The following is a 19276-nucleotide window of genomic DNA, read 5'->3' on the forward strand; positions in this document are numbered from 1 at the left end:
CCATAGATCAGGAGCCATCACTCTTCCTTCCCGAGTCAGAACCGGGACCGAACCACACAGAGCACATCTGGCGGGGAGTGAGCCGGCAACCGGAGGGTTGCTGGTGTCAATATCTCAAGTACCACCTACCACTGATGTTCCCTTGAACAAGGAACTTAACCCCCTAAACTGCTCATTGGACGGTGCACTGCAGCTGCTCTCTGCTCCAGCCTCTACAACCTAATGTGTGTTTGTATGTATGTGTGTAAATCAGAGGGTTGGATAAAAGCAGAAGAACAATTCCCATCACACAATCCCAATAACAATGGTTAGAGTTCGAGGGAGCTCAAAGACTGGCTCCTGCTTCTACCACATAACGTGGGATGCCAAGTATTAGGACAGACAAGCCATACCAGCCGTACGTGTGGGAAGCACTTCGCCTCAGAGAAGCATGTGAAGAGGCCGTTCACACCAAGGAAAGGCCCTTCAAGTGCAAACTAAACTCAAGCAAAAAAGAAACGTCCCTTTTTCAGGACCCTGTCTTTCAAAGATAAAAAAACTGAATAACTTCACAGATCTTCATTGTAAAAGGTTTAAACACTTTCCCATGCTTGTTCAATGAACCATAAATAATTAATGAACATCCATCTGTGGAACGGTTGTAAAGACAATAACATCTTACAGACAGTAGGTAATTAAGGTCACAGTTATGAAAACGTAGGACACTAAAGAGGCCTTTCTACTGACTCTGAAAAACACCAAAAGAAAGATGCCCAGGGTCCCTGCTCATCTGCGTGAACGTGTCTTAGGCATGCTGCAAGGAGGCATGAGGACTGCAGATGTGGCCAGGGCAATACATTGCAATGTTCGTACTGTGAGATGCCTAAGACAGCGCTACAGGGAGACAGGACGGACAGTTGATCGTCCTCGCAGTAGCAGATCACTTGTAACACACCTGTACAGGATCGGTACAGCCGAACATCACACCTGTGGGACAGGTACAGGATGGCAGTAACAACTGCCCGAGTTACACCAGGAATGCACAATCCCTCCATCAGTGCTCAGACTGTCCGCAATAGGCTGAGAGAGGCTGGACTGAGGGCTTGTAGGCCTATTGTAAGGCAGGACCTCAACAGACATCACCGGCAACAACGTCGCATATGGGCACTAACCCACCGTCGCTGGACCAGACAGGACTGGCAAAAAGTGTGCTTCACTGTCGAGTCGTGGTTTTGTCTCACCAGGGGGGGTGGTCCCCCCGTGTGGTTCTGGGATTTTTGCTCACCGTTCTTGTGATCATTTTGACCCCACGGGGTGAGATCTTGCGTGGAGCCCCAGATCGAGGGAGATTATCAGTAGTCTTGTATGTCTTCCATTTCCTAATAATTGCTCCCACAGTTGATTTCTTCAAACCAAGCTGCTTACCTATTGCAGATTCAGTCTTCCCAGCCTGGTGCAGGTCTACAATTTTGTTTCTGGTGTCCTTTGACAGCTCTTTGGTCTTGGCCATAGTGGAGTTTGGAGTGTGACTGTTTGAGGTTGTGGACAGGTGTCTTTTATACTGATAACAAGTTCAAACAGGTGCCATTAATACAGGTAACGAGTGGAGGACAGAGGAGCCTCTTAAAGAAGAAGTTACAGGTCTGTAAGAGCCAGAAATCTTGCTTGTTTGTAGGTGACCAAATACTTATTTTCCACCATAATTTGCAAATAAATTCATTAAAAATCACATAAATCACATAAAATGGATTTTTTTCTCCCATTTTGTCTGTCATAGTTTAAGTGTACCTATAATGAAAATTACAGGCCTCATCTTTTTAAGTGGGAGAACTTTCACAATTGGTGGCTGACTAAATACTTTTTTGCCCCACTGTATATGTAACATCGGAGATTAAGTAATGTAAACCAAACCCCACAGAAATATGTTATTTGGTGTTTCCTTGAATATCCCTATCACTCATGATTTTTTTTTTGCAAGAAAAACTGGGTCTGGGTATCTAAGGGTTAAGCTGTCCCAGTTTATATGATGTCCCCGGTTTTTTTCAAGTAACATTGTATGAATTTAATCTGAACGCATTTCGGTAATTCGAATTTGGGTGAAAATTTACAAAATGCTGGCTAAAATGTAGACACAGTGCCATAAACTAGCCATCTTAGTCTTCAGAATGATAATTAATTTTTGCAGATGCGTCATGGTTTGGTAACTCGATTTACTACCATGGTTCAAATTGGGCTGCGTTCAGTATTTTGATGGATAATTCAGTTGAAAGGAAACGATGCTGTACTGAATGACCAATTGTGAATTGTCATTCAACTGAGACTGCTCTTCTCTGTATCACGGAGGCACTCCGCACTGCTAAAGCTAACTCTCTCTCCTCTGCTCTCATCCTTCTAGACCTATCGGCTGCCTTCGATACTGTGAACCATCAGATCCTCCTCTCCACCCTCTCCGAGTTGGGCATCTCCGGCGCGGCCCACGCTTGGATTGCGTCCTACCTGACAGGTCGCTCCTACCAGGTGGCGTGGCGAGAATCTGTCTCCTCGCCACACGCTCTCACCACTGGTGTCCCCCAGGGCTCTGTTCTAGGCCCTCTCCTATTCTCGCTATACACCAAGTCACTTGGCTCTGTCATAACCTCACATGGTCTCTCCTATCATTGCTATGCAGACGACACACAATTAATCTTCTCCTTTCCCCCTTCTGATGACCAGGTGGCGAATCGCATCTCTGCATGTCTGGCAGACATATCAGTGTGGATGACGGATCACCACCTCAAGCTGAACCTCGGCAAGACGGAGCTGCTCTTCCTCCCGGGGAAGGACGGCCCGTTCCATGATCTCGCCATCACGGTTGACAACTCCATTGTGTCCTCCTCCCAGAGCGCTAAGAACCTTGGCGTGATCCTGGACAACACCCTGTCGTTCTCAACTAACATCAAGGCGGTGGCCCGTTCCTGTAGGTTTATGCTCTACAACATCCGCAGAGTACGACCCTGCCTCACACAGGAAGCGGCGCAGGTCCTAATCCAGGCACTTGTCATCTCCCGTCTGTATTACTGCAACTCGCTGCTGGCTGGGCTCCCTGCCTGTGCCATTAAACCCCTACAACTCATCCAGAACGCCGCAGCCCGTCTGGTGTTCAACCTTCCCAAGTTCTCTCACGTCACCCCGCTCCTCCGCTCTCTCCACTGGCTTCCAGTTGAAGCTCGCATCCGCTACAAGACCATGGTGCTTGCCTACGGAGCTGTGAGGGGAACGGCACCACAGTACCTCCAGGCTCTGATCAGGCCCTACACCCAAACAAGGGCACTGCGTTCATCCACCTCTGGCCTGCTCGCCTCCCTACCACTGAGGAAGTACAGTTCCCGCTCAGCCCAGTCAAAACTGTTCGCGGCTCTGGCCCCCCAATGGTGGAACAAACTCCCTCACGACGCCAGGACAGCGGAGTCAATCACCACCTTCCGGAGACACCTGAAACCCCACCTCTTCAAGGAATACCTAGGATAGGATAAAGTAATCCTCTCACCCCCCCCCCTTAAATGATTTAGATGCACTATTGTAAAGTGGCTGTTCCACTGATGTCAGAAGGTGAATTCACCAATTTGTAAGTCGCTCTGGATAAGAGCGTCTGCTAAATGACTTAAATGTAAATGTAAATGTGGACGTGTGAGGGTGGGTTGATGAACACTGTCAGCATGGCCACTGCAATTTCAATACAGTACCTCTCTTATTGCTTCAAGCCACACCTTGATACAACCACCAAACGGGAGCAAACGTAAACAAATCCTTCCGCAACGTGTGAAAACGTGCAAGCCAACTGAATGCACCTCTGGTTTCATGAGCGTCACCAGCGCATACCCTTTGAACTATGACGCCAACCATCCATGTAAACGGAAGTAAACGACCAAGAACAATTTCCACGTTCACGGTTTTATTTAGACGTTTATTAACACCATGGAACTCAATATATGACTAATTTAACTGAACAGCATCACATACTTACCCCACGTAGTATTTAATTGCGTTGGAGAGAGGACTTGTTTGATATATGTTTTCTAGGTAATGCTAGTTAGCTGCTAACAATGGCTAACTGTATGGTGTTTCACACTCAAATAGCCTCCATCATGGAGGTGCTAGCGAACGCCGCCGTGGCAGAGATCTGTAAACTCGTAGACGACGACTATGCAGTGTTTCGTTTGGAAATTTCTCAAGGCCAAAAAGAAAACAGGGGATTGCGAAGGAAACTACAACTACTGGAACTGAAGGTGGCACGAGAGCGCGTCCTCGCCAGTCGTCCCAGTAGTGTCAAGATCCTCGACCGTTACAGAGGATTGGCAAGAGGTACATTTTGCAGAAGGCCGAGTAGCGCGGCCTGTTGCCTTTCATATATAGCTCAGTGTCTGTCGCCCCGTTCCCATTCTACACATGTGGTTAACTAGAATTGGATCATGGTCAGTTTTTGGATAGTATGCAATAAATCCCCTGATTACTTAGCTATCTTGCACAAAGACACTCATATTCTAACCAGATTCATGTTTAATGCATTTCCTATGATTTACTAATTGAATACAATATGAGGCATGGATTATAATAAATAGATCTATCAATAGTATATGAAGAAGATATGCTAAGTGTGACTTTACATCCTTGCAAATTCTAGATGTGTCAATAGTGTACAGTATATAGTTGAGCATTGACAGTCCATAACCTAAACACCTCTTTTCCCCCCTATTTACTCTCGCAGGTGAAGGACATCTCACTCGAGGCCACAAGAGCTTTGTGAAGCCAGCAGGACACACGACATGGAGTGATGACCAACCAATCACTGTTGATGAGGGAAGTGGAACCTCAACCCAGCACGTTATCGTGATAGAGGTTAGTGTAATAGTATTAGATCAAAATTACATCAAATGTGACCCGTTTATTTCAGAATGGCAACCCCTCAGCTATTCATGAACACCCTTATTTATATGCCATATGGGAGCTTGTGAGACTTCCCGACAACGTTGTTATCCAATTAAACTCGTGTACCGGTAATAACCTCTTCTCTTCTTGTGTCAGTCTGCAGATGCAGAGTCTACAGGTCCTGGGGTTAAGCAGGAGAGGTCTGATGGAAAGGATGACCTACAGCGCAGCAGAGACATCCAGACCGGAGTGCCCCCTGTAATCACGGGGGTCCCCACCACTGCCCCAGCGCAGCCCAGAACCCAGCGCAGTATCACGGAGGTCAGTGGAACGCCGAACGCCGTCCTCAAGTCACAGACAGACACCAAGACATTAACTGTAACACACAGACTCTTACACACAGGATCTGACCACAGATCAGACCCAGAGAGGCTGGGGAGACTGGGCTGTCCTGCTCCCGGTTCAGAGTACTTGCCAGTATTTCTCCAGAGCCAGAGGACGGTTAATTCCTATGGTGATGGTGACGTGTTAGACACTGGCGGTGATGATCCGTCTTGTTCTTACGCTACAGAGATGGACTCTAGCAACATGCCCTTGGGTTTAGAGAAACAGACTGATCTGTCTAGAGGGGACTGGAACCAGTACAGTAGTAGTGTATACTCTGAAGGGTGCCAAGATGAGAAAGGGGAGGTTATAGTGATAGATGAGGTGACTGTGAAAGTGGAGGGTGACGCTCCTCCCACATGGAATGCAGATAGTCACCTAGGAGACAGACACTCACAGGACACATATTTCTTAGATTACAGGGGAAGCTTAGAGACAAATCCAAATGTCCATACCCTCTCCCCTTTACACACGCTCAGGGATCGCGACCCAGTGTCCATGTCGATGGGGCCTTCCGATTCACACGGCCACGTCCTTTTCAATCAGGTATTGAACTCAAACTACACAGCTCGAGCCCAGGCTCAGGAAGGAGGAGCCACATCAGGCAATAGTAAAGAGAAACGGTTTCTTTGTATGTTCTGTAACAAAGGCTTCAGCTGCCCCAAAAAAGTGGAGATCCACCAGAGGATCCACACAGGGGTGAAACCCTTTAATTGTACCCAGTGTCATATGCGCTTTGCCCAGGCTGGCGACCTGAAAAAGCACCAGAGGGTCCACACAGGGGAGAAACCCTACAGCTGTACGCAGTGTGAGAAGAGGTTCTCCCGCCAGGACCACCTGAAGATGCACCTGAAGGTCCACACGGGAGAGAGGCCATTCGCCTGTACGCACTGCGGGAAGAGGTTCTCAGAGAGGAGATACCTCAGGATACACCAGCAGAAAAATCATTCCACTCTATAACATAGAAAGTAACCATTCCACTCGATAGATTCTGACGTTTAGATCAAACCCTGTATTAAAGACAGAGTTGAATTTTCATTGTCAGTAGAGAAGATCCACAGATGCATTTGGAATAACGAGAGTAACAGATTTCAGTGTAGAGAATTCCTTGGTAGAATATTGCATCCAGACATTGTGTGATATATAAGCCTAAGAAGTCTGTCACATATTGTGTTTGTACTGTGTAGGCTATATGATGTTTTCATATGGTTTATTTAACACTTGTTTATGTTTAATAAACATAAAATGAGACTTTTCATTCTAAGACTGTATTTAACCAGTTTTCCATCCAACCTTTTTACGCGAGAAAAATACATATCGGATAGAAAATGTAATGACCGGCCTGATGGAAACAGAAACATTTCCGGTAAACATTCCAAATGTTGACGAAACGAAGTACACTAGACAAGGTGGGATCTTTTTGTGTCTGCTAAAATTAATTATGTGAGAAATGTTGGTGGAAACGCTTTTATGTTTTGTGGTCCTCCCACCACGAAAACAGGAAAACAGTTTATTAGGCTAAATATGAAATTAATAATGATGAATTTCACAGGGTGGTGAAAGCGCATGGTGACGAGCTACATGGTCCTTTCCGATAAATACCGAGGGTCTTATTCTGGTGACATGATGATTGATGCTTGGCTGCCGTTTGATAAATACGAATAATCTCGCTCTTTTGTCCATAATAATAATCTCATCATGTAGGCTATGCGTGCGCTCTAGCCAACAGTGTGCAGATAGCGCTGTTGGCTAGAGCGCACTGCCAATACCAGAGTGGGCACAACCGCTACATTCTTTTTTTTTTGAGAAAAACATCAATAGATTTAAAAATGTGATGGAAACCCATTTAACCCACTTTTATTCGGTACATGGAATTTAGCTGTAGAATGTATTATGTGCACTACGTCATCACAAAGCCTATCATCCACAACAAGTCAATTCGATGGAAATGCATCTCTGGTGGGAAAATGCGCATATTGTTTTTGATTTTAGAGTATTCTCATTGAAAATGTGTTGCCAATTGGATGGAAACATAGCTACAGAGACTCTTTAATATCACATCTGATCTCACCCTATTCTGCATATACCCGACAAGGATTTATAACCATTATACACTTAATAAATATACCCACACACTAACAAACACCTACTGTACAAGTCAAAATATTTTAGTCTGATGACTTTTGACTTATCATAGCTAACTTGTTTTTACCCCCAACATCATATTTATGTTCACCATGATGGGTTTAACAACAATGTCATTCTGTGACTACATTATAGGACTCAAACTTAGTGGGGATGGGTAAACACTCCATGTTGAAAGTGTGTTTATTATCTGTGTGTACAGTGGAGCAAAAAAGTATTTAGTCAGCCACCAATTGTGCAAGTTCTCCCACTTAAAAAGATGAGAGAGGCCTGTAATTTTCATTATAGGTACACTTCAACTATGACGGACAAAATTAAGGGAAAAAATCCAGAAAATCACGTAGGATTTTTAATGAATTTATTTGCAAATTATGTTGGAAAATAAGTATTTGGTCAATAACAAAAGTTTATCTCAATACTTTGTTATATACCCTTTGTTGGCAATGACAGAGGTCAAACGTTTTCTGTAAGTCTTCACAGGGTTTTCACACACTGTTGCTGGTATTTTGGCCCATTCCTCCATGCAGATCTCCTCTTGAGCAGTGATGTTTTGGGGCTGTTGCTGGGCAACACGGACTTTCAACACCCTCCACATTTTCTATGGGGTTGAGATCTGGAGACTGGCTAGGCCACTCCAGGACCTTGAAATGCTTCTTATGAAGCCAATCCTTCGTTGCCCGGGCGGTGTGTTTGGGATCATTGTCATGCTGAAAGACCCAGCCCCGTTTCATCTTCAATGCCCTTGCTGATGGTAGGCTTTGTTACTTTGGTCCCAGCTCTCTGCAGGTCATTCACTAGGTCCCCCCGTGGGGTTCTGGGTTTCTTGCTCACCGTTCTTGTGATCATTTTGATCCCACGGGGTGAGATCTTGCGTGGAGCCCCAGATCAAGGGAGATTATCAGTGGTCTTGTATGTCTTCCATTTCCTAATAATTGCTCCCACAGTTGCTTTCTTCAAACCAAGCTGCTTACCTATTGCAGATTGAGTCTTTCCAGCCTGGTGCAGGTCTACAATTTTGTTTCTGGTGTCCTTTGACAGCTCTTTGGTCTTGGCCATAGTGGAGTTTGGAGTGTGACTGTTTGAGGTTGTGGACAGGTGTCTTTTTTATACTGATAACAAGTTCAAACAGGTGCCATTAATACAGGTAACGAGTGGAGGACAGAGGAGCCTCTTAAAGAAGAAGTTACAGGTCTGTGAGAGCCAGAAATCTTGCTTGTTTGTAGGTGACCAAATACTTATTTTCCACCATAATTTGCAAATAAGTTCATTACAAATCCTACAGTGTGGTTTTCTGGATTTTTTTTCTTCTCATTTTGTCTGTCATAGTTGAAGTGTACCTATGATGAAAATTACAGGCCTCATCTTTTTAAATGGGAGAACTTGCACAATTGGTGGCTGACTAAATACTTTTTTGCCCCACTGTATGTACATACCTGATGGAGTGTGTGTCTGTGTAATCTGTATCACCTGTCTCTTCCAGGAGGAGGGTCCAGAGGTGCTGCTGGGGAAGGAGGAGGGGTGTGAGGAGGGTCTGGGAAACCCTGAGGGGACCATGGTCGTGGAGGAAAACCAGATTGCACCTCCTCCACAACCCACAGAGGAACCAGCTGAGCAGCACAAGACCACACACAGTCTCACTAAGGTGAGCTGACAATGAACTACTGTCTGAATGGTATTAGGTCAGGGCCAGTATCCACAAAGCCTCTGAGTATGATTGCTGATCTAGGATCAGTTTTCCCCTTTAGATAATAATGAATAAGACTATATAGACAGGTGGGGATCTGAAACTCGATCAGCACTCTTACTATTTGACGATTTGTAGATACGGGCCCAGGTCTTGACCATGCATTTGAATTATACAATTATTAAAGCGTGTAAGTAATCAAATCAACTAACATGTTTGCATAGTACTCATAGAAATCCCTCATTGCCCAATCAGATGATACTCCATAGCAGGGTGCTCATACAGATTTCTTGATCCAACATCCTCTCACTTTGTATCTCTTACAGTCAGTTGACATGGAGGATGGGAAGCCTGATCTGCTGCTGGTCAAAGAGGAGACAATAGAAGATGGACCAGAGAACATTGACCTGCTGAGTGGACTAAAGATGGGGGAGCAAGGTAAGGGATACATACATATTTTTTTATAAATAATGCGGCCAATGTGTAATGTTAGGATCAACATTTTTAAATGGTTTGAAACAAAATAAAAATAAATATTTTCATGCAGTTCCACATGTGTACTTAGAGGAATATATGTAAATTGGCCCATAACTCCACCTATACAACAAAATAGGCCAAGGATTATACATAATTTAAGCAGAGTTCATACAGACATTGAAAAGTCAAACTCAATAACTTTCAGGGATATTTTCAAGCACTTAATTGTAATTTTCAAGGACCTCAATGTTATACAATTGTCCAATTTATACAGTTGTACATATAGGGCTTAATAAAATTGCAGGCGTAACATGGAAACTACAATGTATTTGTCATTAGATCATATCGTGTTGAAGCCCACTAGGCTAATTTGTTGTTATTATATCCAGAATAATTACTTGGAATAGCTTGGGTGTTGCGCAAAAGTCTATCAATTGCGCACAGTAGACTCCGTGTCGAATCCAAGGCACAAACACATATGAAAACATGAACTCATTACCTTGATGCTTTCTCTGTTAAATCTAACAAAAACCTTCTGTAAATCAAGCAGAAAATAACTTATGATCAACATCAATCTGGTAAGGATAGTGGATCCAAACTGGATCCAGGCACAACTGTCTTCACAGGCGTAAGAAATGGGACATTCTTTGCGAACACCTTTTTTACAGCACTTTACAACAGCTCTTCCTCACTTGACTGTCATTCATTTGATCCAGGAAGAAATGTTCTGATGATAATGTGTGAAAATATCACAGCGTAATTAAACAACTCAACACAATGCGCATCCAACAAGTATTATGTATTATTATTATTGAATAATGACAGTATTGATTTAGGTTTTATGTATCAAGTTAAGGTGACTCATTCGGTTGGAAGCATTCGATTTTGCAATCGCATATATTTTGGGGAATTTGTGTGCCCTTAAACGGTTTTCACCCCGTAACATACACTGAGTGTATAAAACTTTGTTCCTGGAGAGCTACTGTCCTGTAGGTTTTCATTCCAACCCCAGTTTTAACTAACCTGTTTGTCAACCAGCTAATTATTAGAATCAGGTGTGGTAGATTGGATTGGAGTGAAAACCCACAGGACGGTAGCTCTCCAGGAACAGGGTTGGAGTGAAAACCCACAGGACAGTAGCTCTCCAGGAACAGGGTTGGAGAGCCCTGCTCTAATCACTCTGACATCAATTTAAATGCAATCAAAAATCAAGGGTTGAAAAAGAGGATCTCATCAGCTTTCTAGGCCTACTACATTTATTTGTCAACCTTGCTCTCGATGGTGCAGCTGTAGAACGTTTTGAGCATCTGGGGACCGATGCCAAATCTTTTGTCGACCCACTCCATTACAGCCCTGTCTATGTGAATGGGGGTGAGTTCGGCCCTCCTTTTCCTGTAGTCCACGATCAACTCCTTTGTCTTGCTCACGTTGAAGGAGAGGTTGTTGTCCTAGCACCATACTGCCAGGTCTCTGACCTCCTCCTTATAGGCTGTCTCATCGTTGTCGGTGATCAGGCCTACCACTGTTGTGTCATCAGCAAACTTAATGATGGTGTTGGAGTCGTGCTTGGCCACACAGTCATGGGTGAACAGGGAATACAGGAGGGAACTAAGCATGCGCCGCTGAGGGGCCCCCGTGTTGAGGATCAGTGTGGCAGATATGTTGTTGCCTACCTACCCTTACCCCTACCTACCCTTACCACCTGGGGGCTGCCCGTCAAAGTCCAGGGAGGTGTTTAGTCCCAGGGTCCTGTGCTTTGTGGGCACTATGTTTTGAACGCTGAGCTGTAGTCAATGAACAGCATTCTCACATAGGTGTTCCTTTTGTCCAGGTGGGAAACGGCAGTGTGGAGTGCAATTGAGATTGTGTCATCTGTTGGAGTGGTATTCAAATTAGAGTGGGTCTAGGGTTTCCCAGGATGATGTTGTTTATGTGAGCCATGACCAGCCTTTCAAAGCACTTCATGGCTACCGATGTGAGTGCTACACGGCGGTAGTCATTTAGGCAGGTTACCTTCACTTTCTTGGGCACAGGGACTCTGGTGGTCTCTTTGAAACGTAGGTATTACAGACTTGGTCAGGGATAGGTTGAAAATGTCAGTGAAGACACTTGCCAGTAGGTCCACGGATGCTTCGAGTACATGTCCTGGTAATCCGTCTGGCCTTGTGAATGTTGACCTGTTTAAAGGTCTTACTCACGTTTCTTTCTTTGTACGGGAAAGTGGCCTTTTATAAACATATTTTATGCAATTCTACTACACTTTATATGACTGGATATTAACAGAATCTTTTTAATTCAACAAATTACAGGGTACGCTATTCTGCTGATACTGACAAACAGATCAAAAACAAAATAATTGTCCATATAATAGGCCTACCTGGAAGGGGAGACACAAAGGAGGAAGTTATTGTCCAAAAACAAACTTTTAAGTAGCACTGACCCAACAATGATGGTGAATATGCGCAGTGCTCACTCCCCGGGGATAATGCTAATGCTATCTGTTGGTGCCAATAAGATATACTGGCTATACTGTTGTTTGTTCAATTAAGTTGAGAATTTTGATAACTAAAAGACAGATTTAGTCTTTTCATTGTCTTCTCTTTACAACAATAACCATTTGCTTTCCAAACTATATTGTACCACAATTGTATTTTGAAATATTGAGATATGCCTCAACAATAATCTGCATAGATTCTGTATAGACAGGAGTAATTCTGTATAGACAGGAGTAGGCTCATTTAGGCATTCTAAATCAAAAATAATTCCACACATACAGTACCAGTCAAGTTTGGACACACCTACTCATTCCAGGGTTTTTCTTTATTTTTACTATTTTCTGCATTGTAGAATAATAGTGAAGACATCAAAACTTTGAAATAACACATATGGTATCATGTAGTAACCAAAAAAGTGTGAAACAAATCAAAATATATTTTATATTTGAGATTCTTCAAAGTAGCCAGCCTTTGTCTTGATGACAGCCTTGCATTCTCTCAACCAGCTTCATGAGGTAGTCACCTGGAATACATTTCAATTAACAGGTGTTCCTTTTTAAAGTTAATTTGTGTAATTTCTTTCCTTCTTAATGCATTTGAGCCAATCAGTTGTGTTGTGAAAAGGTAGGGGTGGTATACAGAAGATAGCCCTATTTGTTAAAATTCCATATTATGGCAAGAACAGCTCAAATTAGCAAAGTGAAACGACCGTCCATCATTACTTTAAAACATGAAGGTCAGTAAATCTGGAAAATTTCAAGAACTTTTAAAGTTTCTTCTAGTGCAGTCACAAAAACCGTTAAGCGCAATGGTGAAACTGGCTCTCATGAGGACCGTCACAGGAAAGGAAGATCCAGAGTTACCTCTGCTGCAGATGATAAGTTCATTCGAGTTTCCAGCACAAATAAATGCTTCACAGAGTTCAAGTAACAGACACATCTCAACATCAGTTGTTCAGAGGAGACTGCGTGAATCAGGCCTTCATGGTCGAATTGCTGCAAAGAAACCACTACTAAAGGACACCAATAAGACGAAGAGACTTGCTTGGGCCAAGAAACACGAGCAAAGGACATTAGACCAGTGGAAATCTGTCCTTTGGTCTAATGTGTCCAAATTTGCGGTTTTTGGTTCCAACCACCGTGTCTTTGTGAGATGCACAGTGGGTGAATGGATGATCTCTGCATGTGTAGTTCCCACCGTGGAGAATGTGTAGGGGTGCATTGCTGGTGACACTGTCTATGATTTATTTAGAATTCAAGGCACACTTAACCAGCATGGCTACCACAGCAAATTGCAAAGATACGCCGTCACATCTGGTTTGCGCTTAGTGGGACTATCAATTGTTTTTCAACAGGACAATGACCCCAAACACGCCTCCAGGCTGTGTAAGGGCTATTTGACCAAGAAGAAGAGTGATGGAGTGCTGCATCAGATGACCTGGCCTCCACAATCACCCGACTTCAACCCAATTGAGATGGTTTGACATGGGTTGGACCGCAGTGTGAAGGAAAAGCAGCCAACAAGTGTTCAGCATATGCGGGAACTCCTTCAAGACTATTGGTAAAGCATTCCAGGTGAAGCTGGTTGAGAGAATGCCAAGAGTGTGCAAAGCTGTCATCAAGGCAAAGGGTGGTAACTTTGAAGAATCTAAAATATATTTTGATTTGTTTTGACACTTATTTGGCTATTGCATGATTCCATATGTGTTATTTCATAGTTTTGATGCCTTCACTATTATTCTACAAAGAAAAGCCCTTGAATAAGTAGGTATGTCCAAACTTTTGACTGGTACTGTATATTAGTAGGCTATATGTAAAGACCATATTAAATTCAGAATAGTCTGATGGGTGATAATATTATCAAGTGCTTGTCAAATGAGAGACGATGAAGTGTGTGCAGCCTGCGCAAGAAACAAAGCAGAGTTTATGCCTTTCATGCAACTTTTTTCAAATCGTCATTAGTCACATCATACAGCTAGAATGTATAAAACATGTCAACGTATAGCCTCATTTTTGTATCACAACTAAAGTTGCATAAATGTCTCTTAACTTTAGCATATAGGAGTACCTGTTTCTTTGTTAACCGCTCAACACAGAATAGCCGCATGTGCGCACTCCCTCAAATCGTCTGGGGAAAATATCCTTTATTTTAGTCAGCTATGTTCAATTGTATTCTTCATACTATTAAATGATATGAAATTATGTCATGGAATTCTAAGCAAATCTTCTTTGCTAAATGAACGAGTGTAACCCACAGCCATATGGTATAGCCAGATCAGTGCCTAACGTATGGACAACTCAGAATATGCTATTCTGTTCTTCTGAAATAGGCTACATTTTCTTAATATCATGTTTCTTTAGACCTGTGTAAAATAAATAATGGATGTATTGTGGTGTAGTCTATATTACATGGATCAGTGGAAGCCAGGAGATGCTAAAGGTGTTTGTTAATTAACGGTCAATTACCGTGACACCGGCAGTTATTTGCATGACAATCACCCGCTGACAATTTCATGACCGCCACAGCCCTACGCCTGGCGCCTACTACTGTACCCTGTTCAAAGACACTTCAATCTTTGGACTTGCCCATTCTCCCTGTGAATGGCACACGTACACAATCCATGTCCCAATTGTCTCGGTTTAAAAATACTTGTTTTTAACATGTCTCCTCTCCTTCATCTACACTGATTTGAAGTGGATTTAGCAAGTGACATTAATAAGGGATCATAGCTCTTTCACCTGGATTCACCTGGTCAGTCTGTCATGGAAAGGGCAGTGTTCTTAATGTTTTGTATCCTCAGTGTAAGGAGACACAAAATGTTACGTAGTTGCACTGCATTTCCGAGATCTCGGTACAAAAAAACTGTCAGACAGCTCGATCAAGGATTCTTACAGGGTTCAAGTTTAAAGTATTATTGAACTGATAAATGCTTAATATATGATACAACAACTTACACAGCCATAAATGCAAGGACAGAAAAGTAATGTTTTATGTCACCTGATTTTGGACAAATCCATTAAGACACCCACCATGAGAATGGTTAAACAAGTTTTAAAGGAAGATGTGAATTGTATTGAATATAGCTAAGTTCCCCCTTATATCTTAATGTAATGACATGAAAAATAAATGGGACGATTATTATCAGTGACTTATCAACAGCTGTAACAACTTGTCCAGCGTAGGAAATCCTCACTAGTGTATAGAAAGACCCACATATAGCCTACATACACTATTAGATCTTCCAACGGGAATACTGGCTATTGATTTTTCTTCTTTAATGAAATGAAATCAATACAACTTATGTTTACATGTATGAATTTGACAGGTAATTGACAACAAAAAACTCCATATGTAGAGTCTTCCCTGCCATGTTTGAAAAGTCTATTTTCTAAACTCTTCATGTAGGTGGATGGCTGGAGACTAACAGAACAGACTGGGCGGCCATCTTGGATTCCCAGACCGGTGCAGCCAAGGGCCCAGCGAACAACATCACTGAGCAGGCCTGGACCAGAGGTGACATAGTGGAGGTCAGGGGATGGGACAGCATCCTCAACTCTGGGCTGGGGAACAACGCTGTTAACCACAACCAGAAACCGATAGTCGAACACACAACGACATCCAAACTTAGTCTCCATGACAACAGACTGGCTGAGACCAGGGCGAGGCATAGATTTGGTCTGCAGGAACAGGAAAGTGAACATATGCGGCGGGAGAGTACAGACTTCGCTTACGATGCTCCGTCCTGCTCCTATAATTGTGATTCAGAAAGACTGATGGCGCCTCAGGTTAACCCTCTAACAGGTGCTGCCTTCAGCCTGTCTTCTATAGGATCTGTCAACTGTAACATGGACCCTGCGATAACACAGACACTCCCTGGCCTTCGTCCTCCTCACAGTCTCCTAATGTTAAACCAGACCTCAGACAATGCCAGTGCCTCAACACTAAATGGCTACACAAGCCCATTGACAAATGACAGTAGTGAAGACGGAATCAATAAAGGTGGCAGCGCCAAAGAGAAGCGCTTCCTGTGTTCATTCTGTGGGAAAGCCTTCAGTTTTCCCCAACAGGTGGAGATCCACCAGAGGATGCACACGGGGGAGAAACAATTTGGCTGCCACCTGTGCCGGGCCAGTTTCTCTCACTCCTTCAGCCTGAAGAGGCACCTGAGAGTCCACACAGGGGTGAAACCCTTCAGCTGTACCCAGTGTCACATGCGCTTCGCCCAGGCTGGTCACCTGAAGAGGCACCAGAGGGTCCACACAGGGGAGAAACCCTACAGCTGCACGCAGTGTGAGAAGAGGTTCTCCCGCCAGGACCAGCTGAAGATGCACCTGAAGGTCCACATGGGAGAGAAGCCATTCGCCAGTACGCACTGCGGGAAGAGGTTATCAGAGAGGAGCTACCTCAGGATGCACCAGCAGAAAAAACATTCCACTCTTTAACATAAAAAGTAACCATTCCCTTGGATAGCTTCTGACATTTAGATCAAACCCGGCATTAAAGACAAATATACATTTTCATCGTTGTCAGCTGAAAAGACCCACAGATGCACAGATGACCCATAGATTTCAGTGTTGAATATTCCTGGATAGAATACACTACCTTTCAAAAGTTTGGGGTCACTTATAAATGTCCTTGTTTTTGATAGAAAATGTCAAGACATGTAATATGGGGGTGTAGTGAGATACCCAATGGGCTGGACGATTCTCTTATTTTGAAAAAATATATACAAAAATCCTGGAAATCAATCAATCCACCATCATTACACAATGGAACAACCAAATTATTTATTATTGAAATAGCATGGACGACCTAGAAAAACAAATGGGTACAATTTAAGGCCAAAGTAGCAAACAATAATGCAGGCACTAGGGATGGGGGTGTGAGCATGTGGATCTGGGCAGATGAGCTGTAGTTGTTTTTTGTGTGAGTCTGTAAATTCTTGTTCATATGTGTATGTTTGTATTTAGTGTGGGGGGAAAACACAAAACATACAGTGCCCTCACAGTATTCACACCCCTTGACTTTATCCACATTTTGTGAAAGCATTCATTTAAAATTGATTACATTGAGATGTTTTGTCACTGGCCTAGGCACAATAAATACCCCATAATGTTATGTTTTTTTAAATGTTACAATTTTTTTTAAATGAAAAGCTAAAATGTCGAGTCAATACGTATTCAACCCCTTCATTATGGCAAGCCTAAATAAGAAAAGAGTAAAAATGTGCTTAACAAGTCACATAATACGTTGCATGGACTCACTCTGTGTGCAATAATACTGTTTAACATGTTTTCTTTATGACTGCCTCGTCTCTGTACCCCACACATGCAGTTATCTGTAAGTTCCCTCAATCGAGCAGTGAATTTCAAACAGCACCTATTTTACCCATCTATTGGTAGATAGATAGATAAAAATATTTTTAAAAGCTAACGTTAAATATCCCTTTGAGCATGATGAAGTTATTAATTACACTTTGGATGATGTATCAATTCACTCAATCATTACAAAGATACAGGCATCCTTCCTAACTCGGTTGCCAGAGAAGAAGGAAGCCGCTCAGGGATTTCACCATGTGGCCAATGGTGACTTTGAAACAGTCAAAGAGTTTAATGGCTGTGATAGAAAACTGAGGATGGATCAACACAATTTTTGTAGTTACTCAACAATACCTACCTAATTGACTGAGGAAGCCTGTACAGAATACAAATATTCCAAAACATTCATCTTGTTTGCACTAAAGTAATACTGCAAAAAATGTGGCAAAGCAATACACTTTTTGTCCTGAATACAAAGTGTCATGTTTGGGGCAAATACAACACATTACTGAGTACCACTCTCCATATTTTCAGTCATAGTGGTGCCTGCATCATGTTAAAGGTATGCTTGTAATCGTCAAGAACTGGGGAGTTTTTCAAGACAAAAAAGAAATGGAATGGAGCTAAATAAAAAATAATTTAAAAACATGGTTCCGTCTGCTTTCCACCAGACACTGGGAGATTAATTCACCTTTCAGCAAGCAAATAACCTGGAACACAAAGCCAGATCTACACTGGAATTGCTTACCAAGAAGGCCGTGAATGTTCCTGAGTGGCCGAGTTACAGTTTTGACTTCAATTTGCTTGAAAATCTATGGCAAGACCTGAAAATGGTTTTCTAGCAATGATCAACAACCAATTTCACATAGTTTGAAGAATTTTGATTAGAATAATGGGCAAATGTTGCACAATCCAGGTGTGGAAAGCTCTTAGAGACTTACCCAGAAACACACAGTTGTAATCACTGCCGAAGGTGATTTGTAACGTTTTGACTCAGGGGGTTGAATACTTGTATACAGTGCACTCAGAAAGTATTCTGACACATTTACTTTTTCCACATTTTGTTACATTAAAGCCTTATTCTAAAATGAATGAAATCGTTTTTTCCCCTCATCAATTTACACACTGTCGTAACGTGACTATCATTAAATGTGAAGACTATTATTCTCAAGTCAATTATCGATGTGTATTTATTCATTACGCGATTAAACTAATCATGTTAACTTTAATTAACTAGGAAGTCGGGGCATCACAGGAAAATGTTTAAATAGTCTCTATTACCCGAATTAACTCTACACCTAAATCAACCATTTATTGGATCATCAAGAACTTCAAGGAGAGCGGTTCAATTGTTGTGAAGAAGGGCTGTCTCCTAAAGTTGATTCGGCTGCGGGATCGGGGCACCAGCAGTACAGAGCTTGCTCAGGAATGGCAGCAGGCAGGTGTGAGTGCATCTGCATGCACAGTGAGGCGAACTATGGCCTGGTGTCAAGAAGGGCAGCAAAGAAGCCACTTCTCTCCAGGAAAAACATCAGGGACAGACTGATAGTCTGCAAAAGGTACAGGGATTGGACTGCTGAGGACTGGGGTAAAGTCATTTTCTCTGATGAATCCCCTTTCCAATTGTTTGGGGCATCCGGAAAAAAGCTTGTCCGGAGAAGACAAGGTGAGCTCTACCATCAGTCCTTTGTCATGCCAATAGTAAAGCATCCTGAGACCATTCATGTGTGGAGTTACTTCTCAGCCAAGGGAGTGGGCTCACTCACAATTTTGCCTAAGAACACAGCCATGAATAAAGAATGGTACCAACACATCCTCCGAGAGCAACTTCTCCCAACCATCCAGGAACAGTTTGGTGACGAACGATGCCTTTTCCAGCATGATGGAGC

The 19276-nt window shown here is 42.9% G+C and overlaps 1 protein-coding gene across 1 annotated transcript; it reads left to right on the forward strand.

Annotated features, from left to right (window-relative positions):
- Positions 1–3860: 3860 nt before the first annotated feature.
- On the forward strand, positions 3861–17478 carry LOC135506933 (neurotrophin receptor-interacting factor homolog). The gene is made up of 6 exons (XM_064926367.1): positions 3861–4320; positions 4724–4854; positions 5041–5205; positions 8894–9055; positions 9424–9535; positions 15475–17478. Exons 1-6 carry the CDS (start codon positions 4062–4064, stop codon positions 16509–16511), a joined length of 1866 nt encoding a protein of 621 aa, XP_064782439.1. The 5' UTR covers positions 3861–4061; the 3' UTR covers positions 16512–17478.
- Positions 17479–19276: the final 1798 nt, after the last annotated feature.

The sequence above is a fragment of the Oncorhynchus masou genome, chromosome 20 (genome assembly GCF_036934945.1).
Source record: "Oncorhynchus masou masou isolate Uvic2021 chromosome 20, UVic_Omas_1.1, whole genome shotgun sequence".
NCBI lineage: Eukaryota > Metazoa > Chordata > Actinopteri > Salmoniformes > Salmonidae > Oncorhynchus > Oncorhynchus masou.

Coding starts and splice junctions, on each gene's coding strand:
- LOC135506933 (XM_064926367.1), top strand. CDS start 4,062: ATGGCTAACTGTATGGTGTTTCACACTCAAATAGCCTCCATCATGGAG. Junction 4,855..5,040: donor AGCACGTTATCGTGATAGAG/GTTAGTGTAATA, acceptor TTCTTGTGTCAG/TCTGCAGATGCAGAGTCTAC. Junction 9,056..9,423: donor CCACACACAGTCTCACTAAG/GTGAGCTGACAA, acceptor TATCTCTTACAG/TCAGTTGACATGGAGGATGG.